The 24,454-nt window shown below is 47.0% G+C and overlaps 1 protein-coding gene and 1 long non-coding RNA gene across 3 annotated transcripts in view; one reads left to right on the top strand and one right to left on the bottom strand.

Moving 5' to 3' along the window:
- Positions 1-24,454, bottom strand: part of LOC310667062 — a 150,066-nt gene that overhangs the window by 13,270 nt on the left and 112,342 nt on the right. The window lies entirely within an intron of this gene.
- The window catches only part of PLCB3 (phospholipase C beta 3), a 68,826-nt gene that overhangs the window by 37,693 nt on the left and 6,679 nt on the right, over positions 1-24,454 (top strand). The window contains exons 15-30 of one of the 2 annotated variants that reach the window (XM_083418474.1): positions 3,421-3,528; positions 4,972-5,036; positions 5,761-5,857; positions 6,947-7,031; positions 8,418-8,542; positions 9,351-9,505; positions 9,955-10,116; positions 10,822-10,921; positions 14,093-14,197; positions 15,469-15,560; positions 16,879-17,014; positions 18,607-18,642; positions 19,829-20,012; positions 21,524-21,635; positions 22,979-23,055; positions 23,685-23,777. In XM_083418474.1, the coding sequence (XP_083274600.1) occupies positions 3,421-3,528; positions 4,972-5,036; positions 5,761-5,857; positions 6,947-7,031; positions 8,418-8,542; positions 9,351-9,505; positions 9,955-10,116; positions 10,822-10,921; positions 14,093-14,197; positions 15,469-15,560; positions 16,879-17,014; positions 18,607-18,642; positions 19,829-20,012; positions 21,524-21,635; positions 22,979-23,055; positions 23,685-23,777 (1,732 nt within the window). Of the gene's footprint in view, positions 1-3,420; positions 3,529-4,971; positions 5,037-5,760; positions 5,858-6,946; positions 7,032-8,417; positions 8,543-9,350; positions 9,506-9,954; positions 10,117-10,821; positions 10,922-14,092; positions 14,198-15,468; positions 15,561-16,875; positions 17,015-18,606; positions 18,643-19,828; positions 20,013-21,523; positions 21,636-22,978; positions 23,056-23,684; positions 23,778-24,454 lie in introns of both variants that reach the window. The other variant, XM_083418473.1, reaches the window with a different exon arrangement.

Genomic DNA, 24,454 nt, shown 5'->3' with positions numbered 1-24,454 from the left:
GATGATGATAAATTTTATTTATACCCCACCCTCCCCAGCCAGAGCCAGGCTCAGGTTGGCTAACACCAATAAAATCACAGTAAAAACATAATAGGGGGAAAAGAGATAGGGGGGAGGAAAAGGGGAAAAAACCCAATTTAAAATACAGGTTAAAATGCAATTTAAAATGCAGCTATGGCTACGTCTCATCCAGAAAGTATAGCCAGAGACATTTTGGCAAATTTAGAAAATCCACCCGGACAGAAATTTTACCCCTGAAAAAGAGGATGTGTCCTGGGAAAAGAGGACACATGGCAACCCTAAAGAACTTATCAATGCAGTGCAGAGTTAAAACTAAGGAACTTGTTTCCGCAGGAGTCAGTGGTGGCCACCAGCTTGGATGGCTTTCAAAGAGGATCAGGCAAATTCATGGAGGAGAGGGCTATTGATGGCTGCTGGCCATGAAAGCTCTGCTCTGCCTTCACAGCAATGCTTCTGAATACCAGCGGGTGGAAGCCACAGCAGGGGAGAGTGCTCTTGCGCTTGAATCCTGCTCGCTGGATCCCCACAGGCTTCTGGTTGGCCACTGTGAGAACAGGATGCTGCACCAGATGAGCCTTTGGCCTGATTCAAAAGGCACTTCTTATGCCTTCTTACAAATCCAGTAAACTATACTGGAGGCTGATGCGAGGCCCAGCACACATTTCCTTCCTCCTTTGCATCAGACCCAGAAGCAGGGGCAGAGTAAGTGCAAATCAAACTCCCCTCTTTTGCTTCCTCCTTGAAACATCTGAGCTTAGCTGTCAACAGTCAGAGCGGCGCTCCCTCTAGCCCAGCACTGTCTGCCTTGACTAGCAGTAGCGATCGTTGAGAACCCTCCTCCATCGAACTAGAGGTGGTACATGGGAAACTTCTGCATCAAAGCGGCAGAATTGCTGTTATTGTTCAATGTCTTTGCATCCTGCCTTTCTCCTGAGTTGGGAATTAAGGGGGCTTAGAACATTTTTTTTAAAAAACACACACATCGTTATGAAATATGAAGTAATAAAAACAAACGATTTGAAATCAAAAGTTAAAACACAATAAAACTCATGTAGAGCCAGCCATTCAAGCACAGTTTGCCCCGACAGCGTCCCACCGGCCAGCTTTGTCTGCACCTTAGTTTCCAAAGGTCTGTCTGAACAGGAAGGTCTTAGCCTTCTGGCGGAAGGGCAACAAAGAGGGAGGCAATCGAACTTCCCCTAGGAGGGAGTTCCTCAGTCTGGGAGCAGCCACAGAAAAGACTCTCTCTCTCTCTCTCTCTCTCTCTCTCTCTCTCTCTCTCTCTCGTTGACACCAACTGTGCCTCCGATGTTAAATGGAGCAAGAGGAGGTACTCACCCGAGAATCTTTGCAGCCAGGTAAAGGGAGATGCAATCTTTCAGTGATATACACTACGTATCTCCCCACACATGTATAGCTACTGCAGGCACAGGAAAGAGCACAGCGTAGGAAACCTCAGAATATGATTCATCAATGTTTAATACAGCTGCTCTCCAGCTCTTTTAGCCTGGCATTGATGAGTACGTTGACAATACTTGGCACGGTCTCATTAGGGCTGTAGAGAAAAAGCCCTGGACTCTTTTCCACGCCATTTCCCCCGAGCAAAGAGTCGCATATCTCCCACCAGTTTTATTCAAATGCAGAAGGGTAGCTTAAGATGCCTACCTGGGAGACAGGACGCCAGCTCTCCTCCTACCTTACAAGCATGGCTATGGCTCTCATTGGTCAGAAAGAGCCAGGGCCGCTCCCTCCAAAGAGAGGGGAGAGGTCTTTAATCATCATTATTTAATGTCTTTATATCCCACCTTCCTCCCAAGCTGGGATTTCAATGCCTTTGGTGCTTTATCCCCCTCCCTTGATTTGGGGTCCAGGCCAGATCTTCCTATGTACTGCTCTCATATTTGAAGGCCTGTCTCATAGAAGATGGAGGAAACTTATTTTCTGTCACACCTCGAGGGTAGGACCCAAAATAAAGGGTTCAGAAATGACAATGCTATTTTAAACTACCATATTTTTTGCCCTATAGGACGCACTGGCCCATAGGACACACCTCGTTTTTGGGGGGGGAAATGAATAAAAAAAAATTTATTTCCCCCCCAGCCACGGGGCTGGGGCGGGGGAAGCCTAAGCCTAAGCTTCCCCCGACCCCAGCCCACAGAACAGGCTGCCGCCCCAAGCCTTGTGCGCCCGGTGGGACCTCCAGCCGGGCGCGCAAGGCTTGAGGACACCTGCCCGAAGCACGGGCTCACAAGGCTTGCGGATAGCTTCCTGAAGCCTGGAGAGCGAGAGGGGTCGATGTGCACCGACGCCTCTCGCTCTCCAGGCTTCAGCGAAAGCCTGCATTCGCCCCATAGAATGCACACACATTTCCCCTTCATTTTTGAAGAAGAAGAAGAAGAGTTTGGATTTGATATCCCGCCTTTCACTCCCTTTAAGGAGTCTCAAAGCGGCTAACATTCTCCTTTCCCTTCCTCCCCCACAACAAACACTCTGTGAGGTGAGTGGGGCTGAGAGACTGTGACTGGCCCAAGGTCACCCAGCAGCTGCATGTGGAGGAGCGGAGACGCGAACCCGGTTACCCAGATTACATGACTACCGCTCTTAACCACTACACCACACTGGCTTGGAGGGGGAAAAGTGCGTCCTATAGGGCGAAAAATACAGTAAATGTTGAGAAGGATTTCTGGCTGGTACAAATAGTTTAGTGGAGCAGATTTACCTTAGAAGATGGTGAGTTCAGTTTGGTTAGAGGGTTGTTGTTGTTGCTTTTTAATTCAGAGACAGAATGGCTACCCTATAAGAGGATTGCCTGCGTTGATCTTTGAGGTCCTTTACACTCTAGAATTTTGTCTACTCTATTATTAATTCATTGTATAGCCCACCTTTCCTCTCAGGAACTCAAGGTTGGGAACGCTGTTCATCCCATCTCCGTTTTATCCTCACCTTGTGACGTACGTTAGGATGAGGGACAGTGATTGGCCCAACATCACCCAGTGAACTGTCTTAATGGCTGAGGGAGGATTTGAACTCTGGTTTTCCAGGTCTTCGTCCAGTTAGGTGGAAGAACGCACCTGATCTTGTCTCACTGGTTCAAAGGTGCAAGAATTAAGATTTCTTTCTCTGTTTGTTTTTCCCTTTTGGAAAATAGGCTGCATACACACCATCCACATGTTTTACCCCAAAGAATCCTGGGAACTGTAGTTTGTTAAAGGTGCTGAAAATGGTAGCTGTATGAGTAAACCACAGATCTGAGGGTGCTTTTGAGGGCTTTAAATACATGGTATATATGCAGCCCCCTTCTCAGTTAACCCTTCTATTGCGTGAGCTCTACGTTTTCTTGCTGCTCACAATTTTTTATTGTTTTCCTCCCTTGACCCCTGACCTCCCCCCCAAAAACAGGCTCTCCTTTTGCAGAGCAGGCTGAGATACTGTCACCAGTCATGACCAACGGTGAGGAGAAGTCTTCCGACAGAATCGCAAAGCTGGTTGAACCCCGCAAGTCTATTGGTGAGTATCCTTCGGGGAAGACAGGAAGCTGTCTGAGGTACCTGAGGTACCAGTTGAGTTGTCAGTTGAGTTGCCAGAAAATTCAAATGGAAATTGGAAATCCATACAGATTAGTATTCTGGACATGTTAGGATACCGTGTATCCTTAGAATCCAAAATATGTCTACAGTGGTACCTCGGGTTACAGACGCTTCAGGTTACATATGCTTCAGGTAGACTCCGCTAACCCAGAAATAGTACCTCGGGTTAAGAACTTTGCTTCAGGATGAGAATAGAAATCGTGCTCCAGCGGCGCGGCGGTGGCAGGAGGCCCCATTAGCTAAAGTGGTGCTTCAGGTTAAGAACAGTTTCAGGTTAACCACGGACCTCTGGAACGAATTAAGTATGTAACCAGAGGTACCACTCTACTTGGTTATTTGAAGGATGCTGTCTCTGAAGAGACTGAGAAATAGTATAACTGCAGCCTAAAAATTGAGGGAAGGTACATTTCCGACTGTATGTAGATAGTTTGACGAAATTTGGTCTACAGTAAGAATGATTAAGTTAATTTATTATAAAAGAATACATATAAAAAGCCTAACATGTTAATGGTAAAAGGGCTACTTTTTGCAATGCTTTGGAATAACAAGTTTAATGATAATGTTCAACGTTATGCTGCTTTCAGTTTGCTGTAACACTGTTTGAATACAGAAATCTTTATTTTGTTGAATCTTACTTATTAGAATCCCTTATTTTAATGATTTTAATGGTTTGGTTTGAGCAATAAAGTATTAAAAATTTAAAGAAAAAAGTCAGTAAGGGAAATGGCAGGCTAGTGTTCGCTTATTCTTGCCGTGTCTGGAACAGAAGTCAATGCAGGGAATGTGATTGGTATTCACTGTTGCTGCTGTTTTTTGTTTGTTTATTTAATTGATTTTTAATTTCAAGTAACAAAACATACCCATGCAAGGAAAACAGGGTTTAGAAGTTGTATAGAAAGAAAAGTAAAACAGCAGCTCATGGTTGCAGTTTTAGACACTTCATGAAAGGCAGTCTGCTGCAAGTGTCTCTCCATAAGGTTCCATAAGTCAATATGTTTGTCTTAACAAAGTCAATAAAAGGATACCATATTTTGTGATCCTCTGATTCAGCAGCTCATAGCCCACTTGGGGCTGTTAAAAGTTTGAGCAAGACTTCACATTGGAGCAAGCTAGCTACTTTTGCTTCTGAAGAAGGAAGGAGCAGTAGGTCAGAAAACAATCTTGCATCAGTGATGTCTCTCTCTCTCACACACCCATTCTGTGGGGAGTGGGACTACATTAATCCATTATTATTTCTAAGTTTGTAGTATACTGTAAATGTGCCCTCTATTCATTGCCCTTCAGGGTTCAGGAATCATCTCCCCCCACCTTAACTACATTTTGGCCTTGAGCTTCTAACCCCTTTCCTTCCTTCCATGTCCAGACCGTGAAGCTGAGAGCGAAGAGGAGGAAGAGCAGCCGGACCCCAAAAAGCCCACGACAGATGAGGTGCATGCAAAGCAGGGATCTGAAACTCGTGGCCCCTCTAGATGTTGATGGACTACAACTCCCATCAGCCTCAGCCAGTGTTGTCCAGGATGATGATGGGAGATGTTGTAGGCTGACAACAGAGGGGTCCCCATCAGCGGTGTCAAGGGGACTGGTTTGCGTGTTGTGTACACTGTATTTTAAGCAGACTTCTGGGTGGAGAGCAAATAGCAGTTAAGAGTGTGTCAGACTGGGAGGGTCTGGGAGGCCATCACTCAAATCACTACTTGGCCATGAAGATCACTGGGTGGCCTAGAGGGTCTGTCAGGAACTCTAGGCCTAATTTACCTCATAGGGTTGTTGTGAGGAGAAAAGGGTGAAGGGGAGAGTGGTGCACGCCACCTTAAACTCCTCAGAGGAAAGGTGGGATTGAAATGTAATAATAATGATAATAGAATTTGATGTTACAAATGGCAGGTGGGCCAATGCCAAAAAACCTTAAATGCTTCATCACATTTGGCCATCATTTCTCCCCATAAATTGTAGTAACAGGAATATGACATTATGGCATCACTTCATGCATTAAGCTGCATGCATACACAAATGTTTGTATATATTTGTGTGTGTGTGTGCAGACACACACGTTTAAAGAGTGCTTTAAACATATGGTGCGGAAGTGACCTTAAACTTTTTTTTCTAAACTGTTTCCATCTCCCCTTGTCCTCCCCTCTCCCCTTTGTGACAGGGCACCGCAAGCAGTGAGGTCAATGCCACAGAAGAGATGTCTACACTGGTGAACTACATCGAACCTGTCAAGTTCAAATGCTTCGAGGTGGCCAGGAGTGAGTGAGAGCGGGGAGGGGGATGGACGCTGGCAGTAAGGTGTTGGGTGTAAGTTTAGGAGCAGGCAATCTGTGGCCCTCCATGCATTGTCAGACTCCCCATCCAGATGTAGGCCACATTCACAGCATACATTTAAAGTTGTGTGATACCACTTTAAACAGTCATGGCTTCCCCAAAAGGATTCTGGGAGCTTTAGTTTGTGAAGGGTGCTGAGAATTGTGAGGCGACTCTTATCCCCCTCACAAAGCGACAATTCCCGGAGATCCCTGTGAAGAGGGATTGATTGTTAAAACACACTGGAAATTCTAGCTCTGTGAGGGGAACAGGGGTCTCCTAACAGCACCCTTAACAAACTACAGCTCCCAGAATTCTTTTGGGGAAAGCCATGACTGTTCAAAGTGGCATCACACTGCTTTAAATGTATGGCGTGAACGTGGGCATGGTGAGGGACACCCACACGGGTGGCTTCAGAATACAATTAGAAAAATTTATACAGGCTCATGCTAGCAGTGGCTACCAGCCAACATGGCTATGTTCTACCTCCATTATCCTAGAGTGGTTTAACAGTCAACCTCTTGTCGCAGAGAATTCTGGGAATTGTAACTGTGAGGGGAATAAAACGTCTCCTATCAACTCTAAGCTTCCTTAACAAACTGCAATTCCCAGGATTCTTTGGGCAGGGGAGCCATTGCTGTTTAAAGTGGTAAGATACTGTTTTAAATGTGTAGTGTGGATGTGGCCTTGGATTCCAGTCACATCCAGGGCTTTAAATGGTGCACATGCAGCCTATATTTGGACAAGGTATTCTGACATCAGCTTTCAAGGGTCTCTGACAGAAAAGGTTCTTTTTCTGATTCCTTTAGAACTGGAGATGCCAGGGACTTGAACCTGGGACCACCTGCATTCGAAGTGCGTGCTCTCTACCACTGAGCTATGACCCTCTCCCTATTGACATTCACCCCAGTGTGTAAATACTCCCCTGATAGGGAAGAAGCAGCAGTAGGCAGACTGGGAGAGGTGTGTACGCAAGGCTGTCTGCGTAATGTGGAGCATTAACACGGTGCCTTTTTTACTTCTCTCTTCCCAAGAACGCAACAAATCTTACGAGATGTCTTCCTTCGTGGAGACCAAAGGTTTGGAGCAGCTGACCAACAGCCCCATGGAGTTCGTTGAGTATCCTGCCTGGTGATGTAGGGTGGGTTGAAGCAGAGTTGGCCTCACTGCTGAGCAGCCCCTAGGTAGGCCTCATCTGTGCTGTACCTTTGAAGCAGTTATCCTACCGCTTCAACCAGTCATGGCTTCCCCCTTGGAATCATGGGAACAGTAGTTCGAGAAGGGTGCTGAGTCTCTCTAGGAGACACACACACGCTATTCCCCCTCACAGAGCTTTTGTTCCCAGAGTGGTTTAGCAAGTCAGCCCCTCTTCCCAGAGAACTCCTTAGCTCTGTGAGGAAAATAGGGGTCTCCTGTAAGCACCAAACCACAGTTCCCAGAATCCTTTGGGGGAAGCGATGACCGTTGAAAGGGGTATGGTACTGCTTTAAATGTCTAGTGTAGATGAGGCCCTAGATGAATCCCTGTGGCAGCACCTTTGTTGCTACAACAGTGAATGGTACGACTGTTTTGAGTGCTTGGAACCACTTCTGTTAGTAGAGACTGATCTGTTAAGGCAAATGGGTCCACCAAGCTCATTCTGCCTTCTTTCTTACAAGCAGTCCAGGAGTGGCTCTGCCCATCATTGGCTCTGGCACCACCTTCTGTTGGGATCCCTGCCTTCTGCCCTACTAGTCCCAATGGGCACCAGGTGGCATTGGCTCCTGCATTTCCTGTTTCTGGGAACTCTGGGAAAGAAAATCCAAGATAGAAGGTTATGTATGTGGGGCTCATTCTGTAGACCCAGGCATCAGTAGGAGTTGGGGGAGTAACTGCAAATGCTCAGTGGTAAAATCAGGTAGTCTAAGCCTCTCCACGAACAAAGGGATGACATCAGTTTTATTGGATTGGACCATTGGTCTCTCTTAGGCCAAGAGTGAGGAATCCGGTTTCAGTTTGGAGGACCTTGTGGGCAAGAGTGTGTGTGTGTGTGTGTGTGTGTGTGTGACATACCAATGGTGGGTGGAGCCAGATGCAGAAGTGGGTGGAGCAATGTATAGGATTCTTGCATTTTGTACGATAGGCTCCAATCCTCCAGGATTTCTCCAGCAGCATGTGTAGACACTAGCCTATCGTGCAAAGGTAAAATTTGTATCAATTGCTCCGTCCACTTTTGCCTTCATCCCTGCCCACCACTGGCATGTGGCCCCTGGAACATGGCCCAGAAGAGAATGCGGCCCTTGAGCTGACAAGGTTTCCCACCCTTTGGTTACGTCTTGATATGTGTGTTTGTGTGTGTGTGTAAGTAATTGATGACTAATGTTAGAAAGAGGGACAGAGAGCCTGAGAAAACGGAATGCCTTCAAGGGCACCTTCAGTGCTCCCAGCTGATCCATGATCATTGATGGCCGCGGTAGAGTTGAGGTGCCCTTGTTGGCTGTTGCCTTGACAAGCACCCTTGTCCAGATACAACAAGCAGCAGCTGAGCCGGATATACCCCAAAGGGACCCGAGTGGATTCCTCCAACTACATGCCTCAGGTCTTCTGGAATGCCGGCTGCCAGATGGTGGCACTCAATTTCCAGTCACTTGGTAAGTGCCATCCTCTTTTATTCCCTCTACTTGCTAATAATGAGGGCTAGAAACTTATTTCACATGTGTTTTATTTTATCTACGGCATTTATATACTGCTTAATCATTAGCATTTATAAGCAGGGTACGTGAAAAATAAACCATTCAGAGAATGTGACAGTAAAACCAAACTAAATGACTTCTGGAATAAGAAAGTCCTTGTCGTGTGTCTGATACTCCGCAAGGAGGGTGCATGTCTAAGCTCAGCCCAGAGGAAACTCCACGTTTTTGGGCCCACAGCGCTGAGACTGCATGGCTTTCATATGAAAGAATGAAACAGCCCTCCCATCCTCTGGGTTGCATTTTTTTTTTGTCAGTCCCAGGCAGAAAGGGGGGAAAAAGAAGCCTCTGGTGGGTTGCCAAACATGGCTGGTGGTCTGTGTTTTGGTTTAAGCTGGCCAGAAGCAGGAAAGACCCATGGCAACTCTCTTGACTTATTTTCCTACCAAATTAAAGAGGGAGGGATCTAACCACACACAGTTCACTTTCACGTATGTATAAGGCAGTACTGGGGAGCCTGTGGTCCTCCATACGTTGCTGAACTCCAACTCCCATTTGCCCCAGCCAGCATGGCCAGTGGTGAAGGATGATGGGAGATGTAGGCCAACAACATCTGGAGGGTTACAGCTTCCCCATATCCCTGCTGCAGAGTCTCTGTGCTGTTCAGAGATGGAGGTTTCAAGAGGCGGGGGAGGAGGAAGGATAGAATATTGGTTGTTCTCGCTTGTATGATGTATCGACACTTGTGCTTGAATCTCTGTTTGCCCAGACTTGCCAATGCAGCTGAATCTGGGCACCTTTGAGTACAATCGCCGGAGCGGATACCTACTCAAGCCAGAGTTCATGCGGCGCCAGGACAAGCTCTTTGACCCCTTCACCGAAGATATCATTGATGGCATCGTGGCTAATACCGTCAAAGTGAAGGTTCGAAGGGTGGTGGTTTGCAGGGCTGTTGCAGGGATGATGAACTTGTGGCTCTCTAGATGTTGCTAGACTCCAGCTCCCCGCAGCATAGTGGTCAGCGGTGATGGGAGCTGTTTTTCAGTAGTTTCTGAAGGGCCACAGGTTCCTCACCCCTGGGTTGTTGCTATGACGAGTTGCCAGCTTAATGTATTACTGGGAGATTTAAACAAAGAGGGGGAGCTCTTTCTTCCATGCCCTGCTTGCACCTGATTGGGCAATTGCTAGAGGCAGGTTCCCCACACTGATTTAAAACAAGGATTTGAACAATGCTGTCCTCCCAACGAAAAATATAGAGAAGAGTTAACACTTCTCACTTTATAAACAGTAAACATTTGGTTCCATCTCTCTCTCTCTCTCTCTCTCTCTCTCTCTCTCTCTCTCTCTCTCTCTCTCCCCCATCCCACTCCCAGATAATCTCAGGACAATTTCTTTCGGATAAGCGGGTGGGCATCTACGTCGAGGTGGACATGTTTGGGCTGCCGGTGGACACCAAGCGCAAATTCCGGACGCGGACATCGCAGGGGAATTCTTTCAACCCAGTGTGGGATGAGGAACCTTTTTTGTTCCACAAGGTATTGGTGAATGCAGTTCTAGCACAAGGACTCAGCTCTTGAAGAAGCCATAATAATGTCTTATGTTTAAATCTAATTTGAATTTGGTATCTGAGCTCCCTAAAATAAGAACGCTTCTGAGCTTATGCAGAGCGCAGTTTCTTAATTGTACTTGCCTGTGTAGGGACAGATCAATGCCATCAAGTGGCTTAATATTTGCTACCTCCCTTACCCAAACAACCTTGGGAATTGTAGTCCTTTAAGGGAGAGCTAGACCTGTCTTAACAGTTTTTCGTACCCCTGTCAATAATAATAATAATAATAATAATAATAATAATTTATTTATACCCCGCCCAACTGGCTGAGTTTCCCCAGCCACTCTGGGTGGGGGCTGTCAAACTACAACTTCCAGCTTTCTTTTGAAAATAGTATGAAACAGCTGCATGCTTGTAGTGTGGAGGGGGTCTTACGAAATGTAGATGGAGATTCCGTAAGTTAAGCAAGTGGGACTGTTCCAACTTTTTTGGCTTTTGGCATGCTACACGTGGAGCCCTCCAAGTGGAGGTTTGGGCAGTGTTCTGAATTTCCTCCCATCAGCCAGTGGGTTGTACTAGGTGACCTATAGGACCTTTCAAATTCCAGTTCTAAAAATCACACTGGAAGGTGTCGTGTCTTTGTGTTTCTGCCTTTCCCCTAATAATACACCTGTCTTGTCTGTCCCCTCAGGTGGTGCTTCCTACATTAGCCTCGCTGCGTATAGCTGTCTTTGAAGAGGGGGGCAAATTTGTGGGGCATCGGATACTGCCCGTCTCTGCCATCCGTTCAGGTGACCCCCCCTTCCCCTTCCCCTTCCCCTTCCCCTTGCCCTTCCATTCCCCATACCCGTTTACTGAGATACTACCGTTCAACTCAGCGGGGCTTATTTCTGAGGTTAGACATGACAGCGCTGTAAAATACTTATTCTGGCACCATCTTTTGTGCATTAGAGCATCGGGGGTTATCCTGAACAGTCCCGTGGCCCTCAGTAAGCTTATGTGTCTCTCCCCACAGCAGCCTTTTTGCTCAGGCGCTGCCCCACCCGCAGCCAGCATGCAGCGCCTTAGGGGTCACCTCCAAGGGATTGCAGCCCTTGACAGGCCAAAGGTTATCTATGCCCAGCCTATTGCCTGCTTTATCAGAAAGTAGAAGTGTTTATCTTTAGGGAGCAGATTTTATTAATTACATATATGCACGTGCATTTTAAACAGCAGAGCCAAAAGGCCGTGAAGTGTAAAGAGTGGATATGCAATGTTTCTGTGGAGAGCCAAATGCGTGCAAAATAAGGGCAGCCGTCTAGATTTCTAGATTAGCTGGGCTGATTTATCACCGGAAATGTGGTCCTTATCTTGTATACATTTGTGCTTTGCGCAGAAATGTCAGAAACCCGCTGCTTTGCATTTAATGGCCTTCTGGCCTCACTGTTTACTAAATCATTTTCCTTTTTGTACCTCTATGTGTACACACACACACACACACACAAAATGCGTGTACAGTATACAGTGGTACCTCGGGTTAAGTAATTAGTTCTTTCTGGAGGTCCGTACTTAACCTGAAACTGTTCTTAACCTGAAGCACCACTTTAACTAATGGGGCCTCCTGCTGCTGCCGCGCCGCCGGAGCACGATTTCTGTTCTCAACCTGAAGCAAAGTTCTTAACCTGAAGCACTATTTCTTGGTTAGCAGAGTCTGTAACCTGAAGCGTATGTAACCTGAGGTACCACTGTAATTTGCCAGACAAGGACCATAAACACAGGAAGGTAGCTTTATATCAGCTCAGCTTATTTGTCTGCTTAGCTTAGCATTGTCCACTCTGGCTGGCAGCTGCTCTCCAGGGTCTGGGGCAGAGAGGGAGCTCTTGCCACAATCTGCTACTGGATCATTTTTAACTGAATCAAACCCGATACCTCCTGTATGCAAAGCATCTGCTCTACCAATGAACTGCAGCCCTTCTTCCAAAAATACACCAATTGACTGAAAAGGCACTGGGATGATTGGCTAGTGCGTGAAGCTGTGAAGGTGCTTGATACTCCAAAGTCTTCCCACAATGCTTGAGATTGTTGAAGTCAGGGATGAGGGACCTTTGACCCTGTGAGATGTTGTTGTGCTACAACCCCCATCGCTAGCTGAGCGGCTGTCCTTGGCAGAGGCTCTTGGAAGTTAGGGCACATCTGCACCAAACATTTAAAGCTTCATATACCGTATTTTTCGCCCTCTAGGACGCACTTTTCCCCCTCCAAAAATGAAGGGGAAATGTGTGTGCGTTCTATGGGGCAAATGCAGGCTTTTGCTGAAGCCTGGAGAGCGAGGGGGTCGGTGCGCACCAACCCCTCTCCCTCTCCAGGCTTCAGGAAGCTATCCGCAAGCCGTGGGAGACGCAGCTCTCCTACGGCTAGCGGAGAGCTTGTCTGCACCCAGAAGCTTGGGGTGCGCTGAGCTCAGCACGCCCCAAGCTTCGGGCTGCACGCAGTCCTCCGCTAGCTCTACGTGGGATAGCAGCCTGTTCTGGGGGCTGGGGTCGGGGGAAGCTCGGGCTTCCCCCACCCCAGCCCCACACCTGGGGAAAAAATAATCCCCCCCCTTTATTTCCCCCCCCAAAAACTAGGTGCGTCCTATGGGCCGGTGCGTCCTATGGGGCGAAAAATACGGTGCCAGTTTTTAGTGTCATGGCTTCTCCCAAAGAATTCTGGGAGCTGTAGTCCGTTAGGGGTGCTAAAGAATTGCTAAGAGACCCGAGTTCCCCTCATAAAGCTACAGCTCCCAGAGTGGTTTGACAGCCACTCTTCCCAGGGAACTCTGAGAATTGTAGCTGTGTGAGTTGAATAGGGATCTCCTAACAGCTCTCAGCACCAGAGGCGCCATTTTGTGAGGGCAAGTGGGGAGGCCAATGTTGTGGCAGGAGGGGAAGAACCCAGTCACTAGAGCTGCTTTGCCTCCATGCTTTTTGAGCATAGGAGGAGCAGAACCTACCCCAGATATGTAGGGGGGGACAAAACAGCTCAGCCCCCTGGAACTGGCATACCCTGCTCAGAAGCCTTAATGGGCTACAGTTTCCAGGACACCTTGGGGGAAGCCATGACTGCATAAAGTGGTATTATAGTATTTTGCTTATTTACATTTATTAATTTATTTATTTTTAAAAATGTGTATACCCCCATGTCTAAAAAAAGAAGTCAAAGCAATTTACTGCAATAAAACATGAAACTGTACAAGAAAAACCATATAAAAACTTAAAAACAGACATCAATTAACCATTGAGGAAGGATGCATAGTGCCTGCATAGGCTTGGCAAAACACAAAGGTTTTCAGCAGGTGTTTAAAAGGGGGCGCAGGAAGAACCTGCTGAATCTCTAAAAGGTAAAGGGACCCCTGACCATTAGGTCCAGTCATGGCCGACTCTGGGGTTGCGGCGCTCATCTCACTTTACTGGCCAAGGGAGCCGGCGTACAGCTTCCGGGTCATGTGGCCAGCATGACTAAGCCGCTTCTGGCGAACCAGAGCAGCGCACGCAAACACCGTTTACCTTCCCGCCGGAGTGGTACCTATTTATCTACTTGCACTTTGAGGTGCTTTCGAACTGCTAGGTTGGCAGGAGCAGGGACCGAGCAACGGGAGCTCGCCCCGCCACAGGGATTCGAACCGCCGACCTTCTGATCGGCAAGTCCTAGGGCAGATTATTTCACCGGACTGGGCTGGTGACACTAAAATCTCAGTTTTAATTACATGGTGTGGATGTGGCATTGGAGTCGAGCAACATCTGGAATCCTGATGTCAGAATCTGGCGCCTTCTGCCTGCAGAACAATGCTTTACCAATAAGCTCTGTTCCTTTCCCCTAATGACCGTTCCCTCTCCATTTCCAAGTATTGGCCTTTCCTCACACCTGTGCTTGCTGACCCTGAATATCTACCTCTCCATTCTTACTGGTTTTTTTCTGTGTTTTCCCTTCCCTTTGTCCCACAGGCTACCACTACATTTGCCTGCGCAGCGAAAGCAACCAGCCCCTCTGCCTCCCGGCCTTGCTGGTCTACACTGAAGCCTACGACTACATCCCAGACGATCACCAAAGTAATTGAATGCTTGCGGTGGGAGGCGTTTCACGATCAATCCCTCTTCCCAGGGAACTCTGGGGAATTGTAGTAGCTCTGTGAGGGGAACAGGTTCTCTTAGCAACTCTCCGTGCCAAACCAAGGAAACTACATTTCCCAGGATTCTTTGAGGGGGGAAGCCATGCTTGTTTAAAGTGATATGATATCGCTTTGTACAGTGCAGATGGGGACACATGATTTGTCGCTGAAAGTTAGCCACTTGGGCTGATCTGTATCGATGATAAGATTAGCTTGACCTATCGTATCTAGAAGGCTACTGTGCAGAACAGGAGAATACGAAGATATATGGCCTGATGTGAAAAGGTGGTACCTTTCGGCTTGTGCCTGATCATGTCTTTTGAGCCCTGCTCACCTTGACTATTGAGGAAGGCCCCTTGGGGTTTGAAACACGTTTTGTCTCCAGTATAGATCTGTTCATTCTTAGTCACATCAGACTGCTGCTAGGATGCTGTATCAGCCTGCTATATTTTCGTGTAATTTTATCCACCTCTTTGTTATATGTTTCACATTTTTTGTGAGATTATAGTTGTGGTTTTATTCTTGGATACATTTTAGTAGCACTTTACATAAGGTTTTTTTTTGGGGGGGCGAGGGTTCTTACCCAATTTTGGGTTGTGTTCTATTACGTTTATCCATTTATTAAATTCCTTATATTGAACACAGTTGTGCTCTCAGTAGCCCTGCTGAAATTAAAGGACCTAGTTGGCCATGTGCATTAACTTGCTAACTCTGAGTACGTCTACTCTGAGTAGGACTGTTTATTTCAAAAGATTTATATACCTCTGGATTGTAATAAAACCTTAAAAGTGGCTTACAAATGAGAATAACCAATAATAAAATTAGCAGTTTAAAAAAATGTTTAAGTCGGCTATCTAAAATGATTGAAAAAATAATAATTAAAATCAGTATATGTGCTGCTGAAGCAAGTGCAGAAAAAAATAATTAAAATCAACGATAAGCTGAAAACAAGATTTAAAACACATGTGAACATTCTACATGTCTGGATAGGCTTGTGTAAATGAAAATATTTTTAGCAGGGCTAGTATGTCTTAAGGAATCTGTGTCTTAAATCCAGCTTTGGAGACTGGGATGTGCATATTCTGATTTTTTTGTATCTCACTGTGATGAACTAAGGTCCATTAATTTCATTGGGTCTACTTCAGTTGGTGCAAGCATGCACACACAGGCTTCCTCATGTGTTAAAACTAATGGATCTTCTTTTTCCCTCAGATTATGCAGAGGCTCTGATCAACCCCATTAAACACGTCAGCTTAATGGACCAGCGAGCCAAGCAGCTTGTGGCTTTGATAGGAGAGAGTGAGGTGAGGGCAGCCATGGCACACAGAGGGAGGGAAGCGGATGTGGGGCTGGAAGGGTTTCATTTTCGTCGGACCTGATCTGCACCTCCCCATGTGGGTTGGATCGCAGTTACCTCCCAGGTTTCATAGTTCTCTGAATTCTGCCATAGAATCCTCTACTTTTTTTTTTTTTTTTTTAATGTATTAGAAGGGCATAATGTGTAATAAAAAGGTATGCAATGTTGGTCCTACTCAAAGTAGACCCATTGAAATTAATGGACACTGCTAGCTTGGGTTCATTAATGTCAGTGAGTCTCCTCAGAATAAAACTGACTTGGATACAGCCTGGCATGTTAACGAGTGTATTTTTAAAAAATACATATTTATTTTTCAGAGGAAATAATAGTGTTTCTTTTGAACTCATTTTAATTTTTTTTAAAAATGGCTTTAACCCACCCTGGCATCTTGTGGTGAAGGGTGGGTTTAAAAGTTGAATGAAGAATGAGGATTTTAAAAAGTTGCAGGTTAAGACAGAAAATGGATTTATGAAAGAACCCTGTGTGAAACTGGGAGACAGATTCACCTGCTGCTAAGAAGGCGTGACAAGGGATGAAACCTGTGGAAGTGCAGGCAACCCCCTCCTTGCCAGTGATGTAATGGTCCAAGGTCAAGGACTCCTTACTATTTCTGCAGCAGGGTCTCTGTCTCCAGCATCCTACAGCCGCCCAATCAGCATGAAAGGGGATCTTTTTAGCCACTGCATGCTCCAAAGCTAAGCATTTAGGGTCGCTTCATTTTCAAGAGAACGGTGTGCAAGTTCTGTTACGTACAACGAAGCTTCAGGCCAAACGCAAGTCCCTCTGAGAGAAGATATTGGAGCACTCCAAATCATGTACAGTGGTACCTCTGGATACGAACGGGATCCGTTCTGGAGCCCCGTTCGTATCTAGAAGCAAACGTAACTAGCGACAGCATGTCTGCGCACACGCACGCCGCTTTTCGCCCCTTCTGCGCATGCGCGTGACATCATTTTGAGTGCGCATGCGCAAGCAGCAAAATCCGGAAGTAACGCGCTCCGTTACTTCCGGGTTGCCACAGAGCGCAACTCGAACGCGCTCAACCCAAAGCGCATTCAACCCGAGGTATGGCTGTACATGCACAGAAAATAACAGATCTAGCTGAAAGGCAACACATGGCACCAATAACTGCAATGTAGCCCCTTCATATTACAGTTGTGCAATTGCAATATTATTGTACAATCTTAGAAGCGTGAGGGTGTGACTGTTCTGAAGGGACCCTGTACTTCTGAATTTGTCACTGTGCTCCTTCTCCTCGCCAGCAGGAGAATGCAGAGAAGCCACGGACATCGGTGTCAAGAAGTTCCTCTGGCGTGACCGCTGGCCCCACTGAAGAGGCACACAAGCCCCCACCTCCCCTGCTCCCTCCTACCCGGAGCCCCAGCGTAGTTCCCAGTCAAGGTAAGATCTAAAGCAAGCTCAGGGCGTGTCAGGCCCCGGGGGCCAATTGCAGCCTTCCAGGCCTCTATGTGGACGCGGGTGGCACTGTGGGTTAAACCACAGAGCCTAGGACTTGCCGATGAGAAGGTCGACGGTTCGAAACCACGCTACGGGGTGAGCTCCCGTTGCTCGGTCCCTGCTCCTGCCAACCTAGCAGTTTGAAAGCAGGTCAAAGTGCAAGTAGATAAATAGGTACTGCTCTGGCGAGAAGGTAAATGGCGTTTCCGTGTGCTGCTCTGGTTCGGCAGAAGCGGCTTAGTCATGCTGGCTACATGACCCGGAAGCTGTTCGCTGGCTCCCTCGGCCAGTAAAGTGAGATGAGCGCCTCAACCCCAGAGTCGGCCACGACTGGACCTAATGGTCAGGGGTCCCTTTACCTTTACCTTTAGGCCTCTGTATGTCCTGCAAAACTCTCCCTAGGCCTCGCCCCTCAACAGCCCTGCTGTGCTCCCTCTTTTTGCCTTGAATATGTCCTTGAACTCGGATATGCTAGTCTAGTGTACAGACAAGTTTACATGCAGGCATTTTTATTTTATTTTTTGCCTAGTGTGGGGCTTGAGCCCACAACTCTGAAATCTCATGCTCCACCAACTGAGCTATATTTCCGCCTCTATTTTTTCAGGTTTTCCTTCCACTACTTGAGAATGGCTGGGGTTTTCTTTAGTTTTTTTTGCTTACCTCTTTTTATTTTGCCTATAGCCTTACAGCAACAGGGCGTATTCTTTCTCTCTCCCCCCCCCCCCGCTTCCTCCCCCCCCCACAAACAATGGAGACACATTCCCCTGAACTATACTGGGAAGATCCCCTGTGTTGCTGTGGCCTGGTGATTACCAGTTTGTCATAATGCAGGGATGGGCTTTTCCACGGGTGGCACCAGTGTCACGAAATGCTCTCCCTGCCGTAATAGGTCCCATCAGTATTGGCATGCCGCTGGCTCTTGAAGGCACACCTGCTTAGAAAAGCATTCTCTTGATCTCCTGAGTTAAACCTGCACTTTTGACTGTTTTAAGGGTGGGTGGGTTGTTGTACAATTTAATTGTGGATGCTTCTCTTCAGTGTTTTGATGGAAGTGATTTATTCTGTATTTATTTACTTTTACGGTCTTTATAATGCTTATCTTCCCATTGCTTTCTTCATGGTGCCAATTAACTCAATACAACGAATCACGTGTGGCTATACTTTTTGTAATCTATTTTATACTTGTAAAGCATTTAGAAGGCGTTTTGGCAAGTAAACGGCATATTCATTATTAAACTCTTACTAATATTAATATTATTGATCTGTCTGCTCCCAAGAACTGCCAGTAGCAGCCTTCTAACAATAAATAAGTTCTAGGAAAACACAATTGGGGTTTATGCGGTTGGGGTTACTGCCGCCACAATTGCTGTCCTTGCAGTGGGTACATTTTCTGGTAATGTGCCCCACTACCTCCCCATACTTTCCTGGACCCGTGTTTTAAGAACAAACTTCTAAAAGGATACCCTCATGCCCCTTTCATTGTTTTAATTCCTGTTTCTCATTTCTTTCTCTCTCGCCTTCTCTCAACCCTGTAGTGCAAAGGGACGATCTGATTGCCAGCATTCTTGCAGGTAAGAAGACATTGTTGTGCCAACACCATTGAAGATAGAATCGAAAGGTCCTCTAGACCAGCCTTTCCCAACCTTGAATCCCCAGGTGCTGTTAGACTACATTTCCCATCATTCCTCTGTGCTGGCTGGGGCCACTGTGAGTTGTAGTGCAGCAACATCTAGGAACCAATACTGGGAATAGCTGCTCTAAATCACTGGTTTCTTAAACTGTGGGCCTGCAAGCCCCATTCAGGGTTGTCTCTTGCAGCCCAGTTGAACTTTTTCTGTCCTTGACTCTTGTGCTTGACTTACTTCTTTGGCTAATGGAGACCGAGGCCATTTTGCCCAGGCAGGGCCAGTGTGGCATAATGGTTAGAGTGTTGGACTAGGACTGGGGAAAGAGCCAGCTTCAAATCCCTTCTCGGCCATGAAGCTCATGGGGTGACCTTGGGCCAGTCAGGCTCCCTCAGCCTAACCTACTTCACAGGGTCATTGTGAGGATAAAATAGGGAAGGGGAGAGCAGTGTGTGCCGTCTTGAGCTCCTTGGAGGAAAGGCAGAATATAAATCTAATTATAAATACAAATAAATAAATTATCACACAGGCTAACAAGACCCTGTCCGAGATTCTGATATTTCCATAATGCAATGCTGGTTTTGATGCCAATGCTGGAAAACAAACTGTCGTGAAAACATAAGTTGTGAATGTTTTTTATTTGTATAATGCCATATTTTTCCATGTATAAGACACCCCCATGTATAAGTCGCCCCCTATTTTTGAGGACTCCAAATTAAGAAAACACCCCTCAGCACTACCCATGTATAAAATGAGCCCCAATTTTAAACCTAATTTTGAAGTTTAAAAAAACCCTAGTTTTAAACACGGAAAAATACGGTAATTAACCCATCTTCCAAGACCATGATCAATTTCCAAGTGGGGGAAGGAAAAGTCTTGAACTGCTACTGTGTATTTCAAAAATAAACCTGCCGTATGGTGGAACCACAGATGGTCATTTTTAGTTCTCTCTGGAATCAAGTTCCTAGTCCTTATGGCTCCAGAGAGAAACTTGAAAACGTGTGGACAGAGGCAGGTGGGAACTGCCTTGCGCTGCACATGCTCTCTCTCATCACCTTGTTGTTGGACGGGGATTACTATATTCTGTAACCTGTTGTGCCTGGGGGGGGGTGTTTTGTGGGGTATCTTCCAGAAGTGTCCCCCCAGTCCCTGGAGGAGCTGCGCCAGCACAAGTCCTTTGTGAAGCTGCTGAAGAAGCAGTACCGTGAGCTGAAGGAGCTCCGGCGGAAGCACATGAAGAAGATCTGCAGCCAAAACAAGAAGCAGAGCGCCCAGTTCTCCCAGGGGGAGAAAAGCCGGTTGCGCAGCCAGGAAGGGTGAGAAGGGACTGGCTTGGGCTCATGCGTCCGTGGCTAGAAGAGGGAGAGCTGCCTTCATGGGAAAGTCTTGCTGCAGCACACTAACAGAGGGCTCACCCATACTTCCCTTGCCTGAGAGGTTTTCTGCAGCTTTCCCCACAGGAAAAAAAACAGAAATCTGCAGAATTGCTGTTTAGTCCAATTCAGTGATAAACCATGACTTTTCTCAGAGGAAAGCAGCAGGGCATTTTTCAGGAGTCTCTTCCAATTCTACAATCCTGTCGCTCTGTGCAGCTAGAGCCAACCAGATCCCTGTCCAGGGATGGGGATTGGAATAAGCAGAGTGCAGGCTGGTTTGGGGATGCCATTAGAAGAGGAACGGACAAGTCGATGGGTAGGACAAAGCGGCAGGGCAGAGGCAAAACTGGAGCCCTGCCTAGAAAGCATGAGGAAAGCAGAAAACTGCTCAGAGCTGTGCTTTTCTGGGCCTGGGAGAAGCAGAAGTGTGTGTTTGCTTTGTCTGTGATTGGCTCTGCCTATTTATAGCCCCCCCCCCTTACCTAGATAGGTAGCAGCTGCCATTGAACTTACCCAAGAGGCAGGATTTTACTGGTAGGAAAAAGGGGGACGGTATATGACACCCCCCCCGACTCTCTTCCACCTGCTTGGTTACTTGCCAGAGTGGTGCATGCGTGGGGCTACCTGTGAAGGTGATCTGGAAACTGCAATTAATCCAGAATACGGCAGCTAGACTGGTGACTGGGAGTGGCCGCCAGGACCACATAACAACGGTTTTGAGAGATCTGCATTGGCTCCCAGTACGTTTCCAAGCACAATTCAAAGTGTTGGTGCTGACCTTTAAAGCCCTAAATGGCCTCGGTCCTGTGTACCTGAAGGAGCGTCTCCACCCCCATTGTTCAGCCCGGACGCTGAGATCCAGCGCCAAGGGCCTTTTGGCAGTTCCCTCATTGCGAGAAGCGAGGCTACAGGGAACCAGACAGAGGGCCTTCTCCGTAGTGGCGCCTGCCCTGTGGAACACCCTCCCATCAGATGTCAAGGAAATAAGCAGCTATCTTATTTTTAAAAGACATCTGAAGGCAGCCCTGTTTAGGGAAGTTTTTAATATTTAATGCTGTATTGTTTTTAACACTCGATTGGGAGGTGCTCAGAGTGGCTGGGGAAACTCAGTCAGATGGGCGGGGTATAAATAATAAATTATTATTATTATTATTAGTCATTCCTTGTTGACTTTTACTGTGTGCTCCCCGTTCTGCTTGAGCTTGTGCTCGGCAGTCTTTACCCTTTCTTGCCAACTTGCCAGTGGCGTAGCGTGGGGGGTGCAGGGGGGCCCGGCTGCACCGGGCGCAACATCTGGGGGGGCGCGCTCGCACTCGCAGCTCTCTGCCCCTACCTGGCTCACTCACTCTAGGGGGCGCAAATTACTTGCCTTGCCCCGGGTGCTGACAACCCACGCTACACCACTGCAACTTGCGCCTCCTGACGTGCGGCTCTTTTCCTTCCCCCTGTAGGTCTCAAAGTTCTTTGGAGCTGGATCAGGAGAGCCAGATGCAAGGTCTGCTGCAGCTGCGGGAGGTTCAGCACCAGCTGGAGAGGGACTGCAAGCGAGAGCACCTGCGCCAGGTGTTTAAAGGCAGGGCGGGGCTTCAAATAGTGGGCTCTAAGCCGGAGGTGCTGTGGGTGTCCATGTGTTGTTGTTAGGCTCTTCTCAGCCCAAGCTAGCATGGTTGAGGATGATGGGAGCTGAAGCACAACAGCACCTGGCGGCCCTGAGATTCAGCATCCCTCTTCCCAAACCACCATGTCCCTGCTGGGAAAGTTTGTGTGTGCGCACAAAGGTAAATTGCACAAAGACCTTGAGATGTCTGAGCGGGTGGTTCTGTGTCTTGTAGTGCTGAGCTCTAGTTTCGGCCTTTTTTAAAAAAGAAAGAAAGAAACGATTCCAAGTTTTGTCCTCATGTCAAAATCTGTGCTCCTGTGGTTCTGCTCGTACCCAACAGAATATTAAAAGCACAATAAATGTCATACATTAAAATCTCCCTTCTTTGTGTGCCTCCTCCACAAGAGGTTCGAAGGGTGGTAACATGAGAACGGGGCCTTTTCTGCTGTGACTCCCCACTTGTGGTTTGCTCTCCCCAGGGACGCTCCCCTGGCACCCTTTCATTATATATCCTTAGGTGGCAGTGAAAACGTTCCTCTTCTAATTAAACAATCTATGGTCTTTTAAACCATAGGTGAGAGCTAGGAAGATTAAGAAGAAAGAACTAGATGGGCTAGCAGCCAATTGAAATGGGGACTCTAATTTGCACATTTTTTTTTTTTTTGAGAATTACTTTTTATTCTGTGTAATAAGAAAATATGGTTTTACTGCACATAAAGCAACTGCTGTATTTTCCCCCCTTTTACCCTTCTTTGGATGTTGCCATGGCCTTTGGCTAGTGCAATATGTAAGTAAGTAAGTTTACAATCAACCAGTATATCAATTTTTAGAAGATAATAACAACAGACACACCCTGGGCCCATTTTAAAGGTAAAGGTAAAGGGACCCCTGACCATTAGGTCCAGTCGTGACCGACTCTGTGGTTGCACGCTCATCTTGCTCTATAGGCCGAGGGAGCCGGCGTTTGTCCGCAGACAGCTTCTGGGTCATGTGGCCAACATGATTAAGCCAATTCTGGCAAACCAGAGCAACACATGGAAACGCCGTTTACCTTCCCGCCAGAGTGGTCCCTATTTATCTACTTGCACTTTGAGGTGCTTTCGAACTGCTAGGTTGGCAGGAGCAGGGACCGAGCAACGGGAGCTCACCCCGTCGCGTGGTTTCGAACCGCCGACCTTCTGATTGGCAAGTCCTAGGCTCTGTGGTTTAACCCACAGCACCACCCGTGTCCCTGGGCCCATTTTAGAGGAATATTAATTATTGCCCCCATTTCTCTCCCACCCCGCTGCCCCCGTCCTTGCCTCAGGCCCAGCAGCGCTTGAGAGAGATTGCCCGGGATTGCCAGGCTGCCCAGCTGAAGAAGTTGAAGGAGATGAGTGAAAAGTGAGTACTGGCGTGAGGCGAAATGGGAGGGGAAGCAGCAGCCTCTCTTGGGGACTCTCAGGGGCTGTTCCGCCTCCTCCAGATGCTGCCTGCCTTTTTGTTAGGAAGCTGCCTTAAGACAGAGTCAAACTGAGGTCCCACCTAGTTCTGTGCTTGTGGTGACCTTCTCATCCTCCTGAGGTTGTTGAACTGCCACTCCCATCATGCCTGACCTCTGGACATGCATGCTGAGGCTGATGGGAGTTGGAGTCAAGGCTCCCCATCTCTGGTCTATGCTAAGTGGCAGCAGCAGTTCAGGGTTTCAAACTGGAGTCTTTCCCAGAGGAGGGTTTGCAGCTTTCTGCTTGCAAAGCAGGTGCTTCACTGCTGCTCTGCTAAAGTAAGATTCTAGTCCTCATTGTTCTGAATGAAGTACCTAGTAACTTAGGAAGCTGCCTTATATCAAGTCAGGCCATCGGTCTATCTTGCTCAGTGTTGTCTACACAGACTGGCAGTGGTTCTCCAGGGTTTTAGACAGAGTCTCTCCCGGACCTACCTGGAAGTAGCGGTGATTAAAGCTGGGACCTTCTGCTTTGCCACTGAGCCCTTGCCCATTCTTTCCCTCCCTGCACCCCCAAACCTTTGGTTAGAGAGAAGAAGGAGCTTCAGAAAATCCTGGACCGGAAACGACACAACAGCATCACTGAAGCCAAATCCCGGGAGAGGAAGAGCAAAAAGGATGTGTGAGTTGAATTGGCTCGGCGATGGGTTGGTTTCCTTCAACTGCTTTCTAGGGCTGCTTTTCCCGTAAGATCAAAGCAGGCGTGATCTTCTTTTTTGAAAAAAATCTAAACCAAAATTAAACCTAAACTGAGATAAATGGAGAGAAACAGTATCCTCAAGTTCATAGCGGTGTCTTAGATCACATCTTTAAAAATAAATAAATAAATTATTCAGTTTCCATTTTATAATATTTAAACACATCCTCAACTTCCCTCCCTCCCGTCTCTTGGTTTTCAAAATTAATCTTTATATCATAGCATTTATACATTTTCCAATTTACATTTCAGTCATTCAGAATGTCAGTTTTTAAATAAATATAAAAAGGTCGGAGCAGTTATCATTACAAGTCTTCTTACAACCCTGCTGGTGTTGTTGTCTTAGATCACGTCTTAACCATACGTCCGAAGAACCTTTATCTCAAAGAATTTTCTAAAGACTGGAGTAAATTTGTAATTTATTTAAAAGACCACCGCAAGCAGTTAAAATCTTTGGCAGGGATGTAGTGACACTTGTAATGTGGAATTATTTATGGCAATTATGGTTATATAATAGATGTGTAATGGTAAAAGATGCAGCAAATTTAAACTTAGGCACTTAGGAAAGGAGGTCTGAAGGTTCAAAAGAACCTTGTCTTTCA

Source organism: Podarcis tiliguerta (assembly GCF_965153285.1).
Source record: "Podarcis tiliguerta genome assembly, chromosome: 16".
Lineage (NCBI taxonomy): Eukaryota > Metazoa > Chordata > Lepidosauria > Squamata > Lacertidae > Podarcis > Podarcis tiliguerta.
This window is presented reverse-complemented; position numbering and strand designations above follow the sequence as displayed.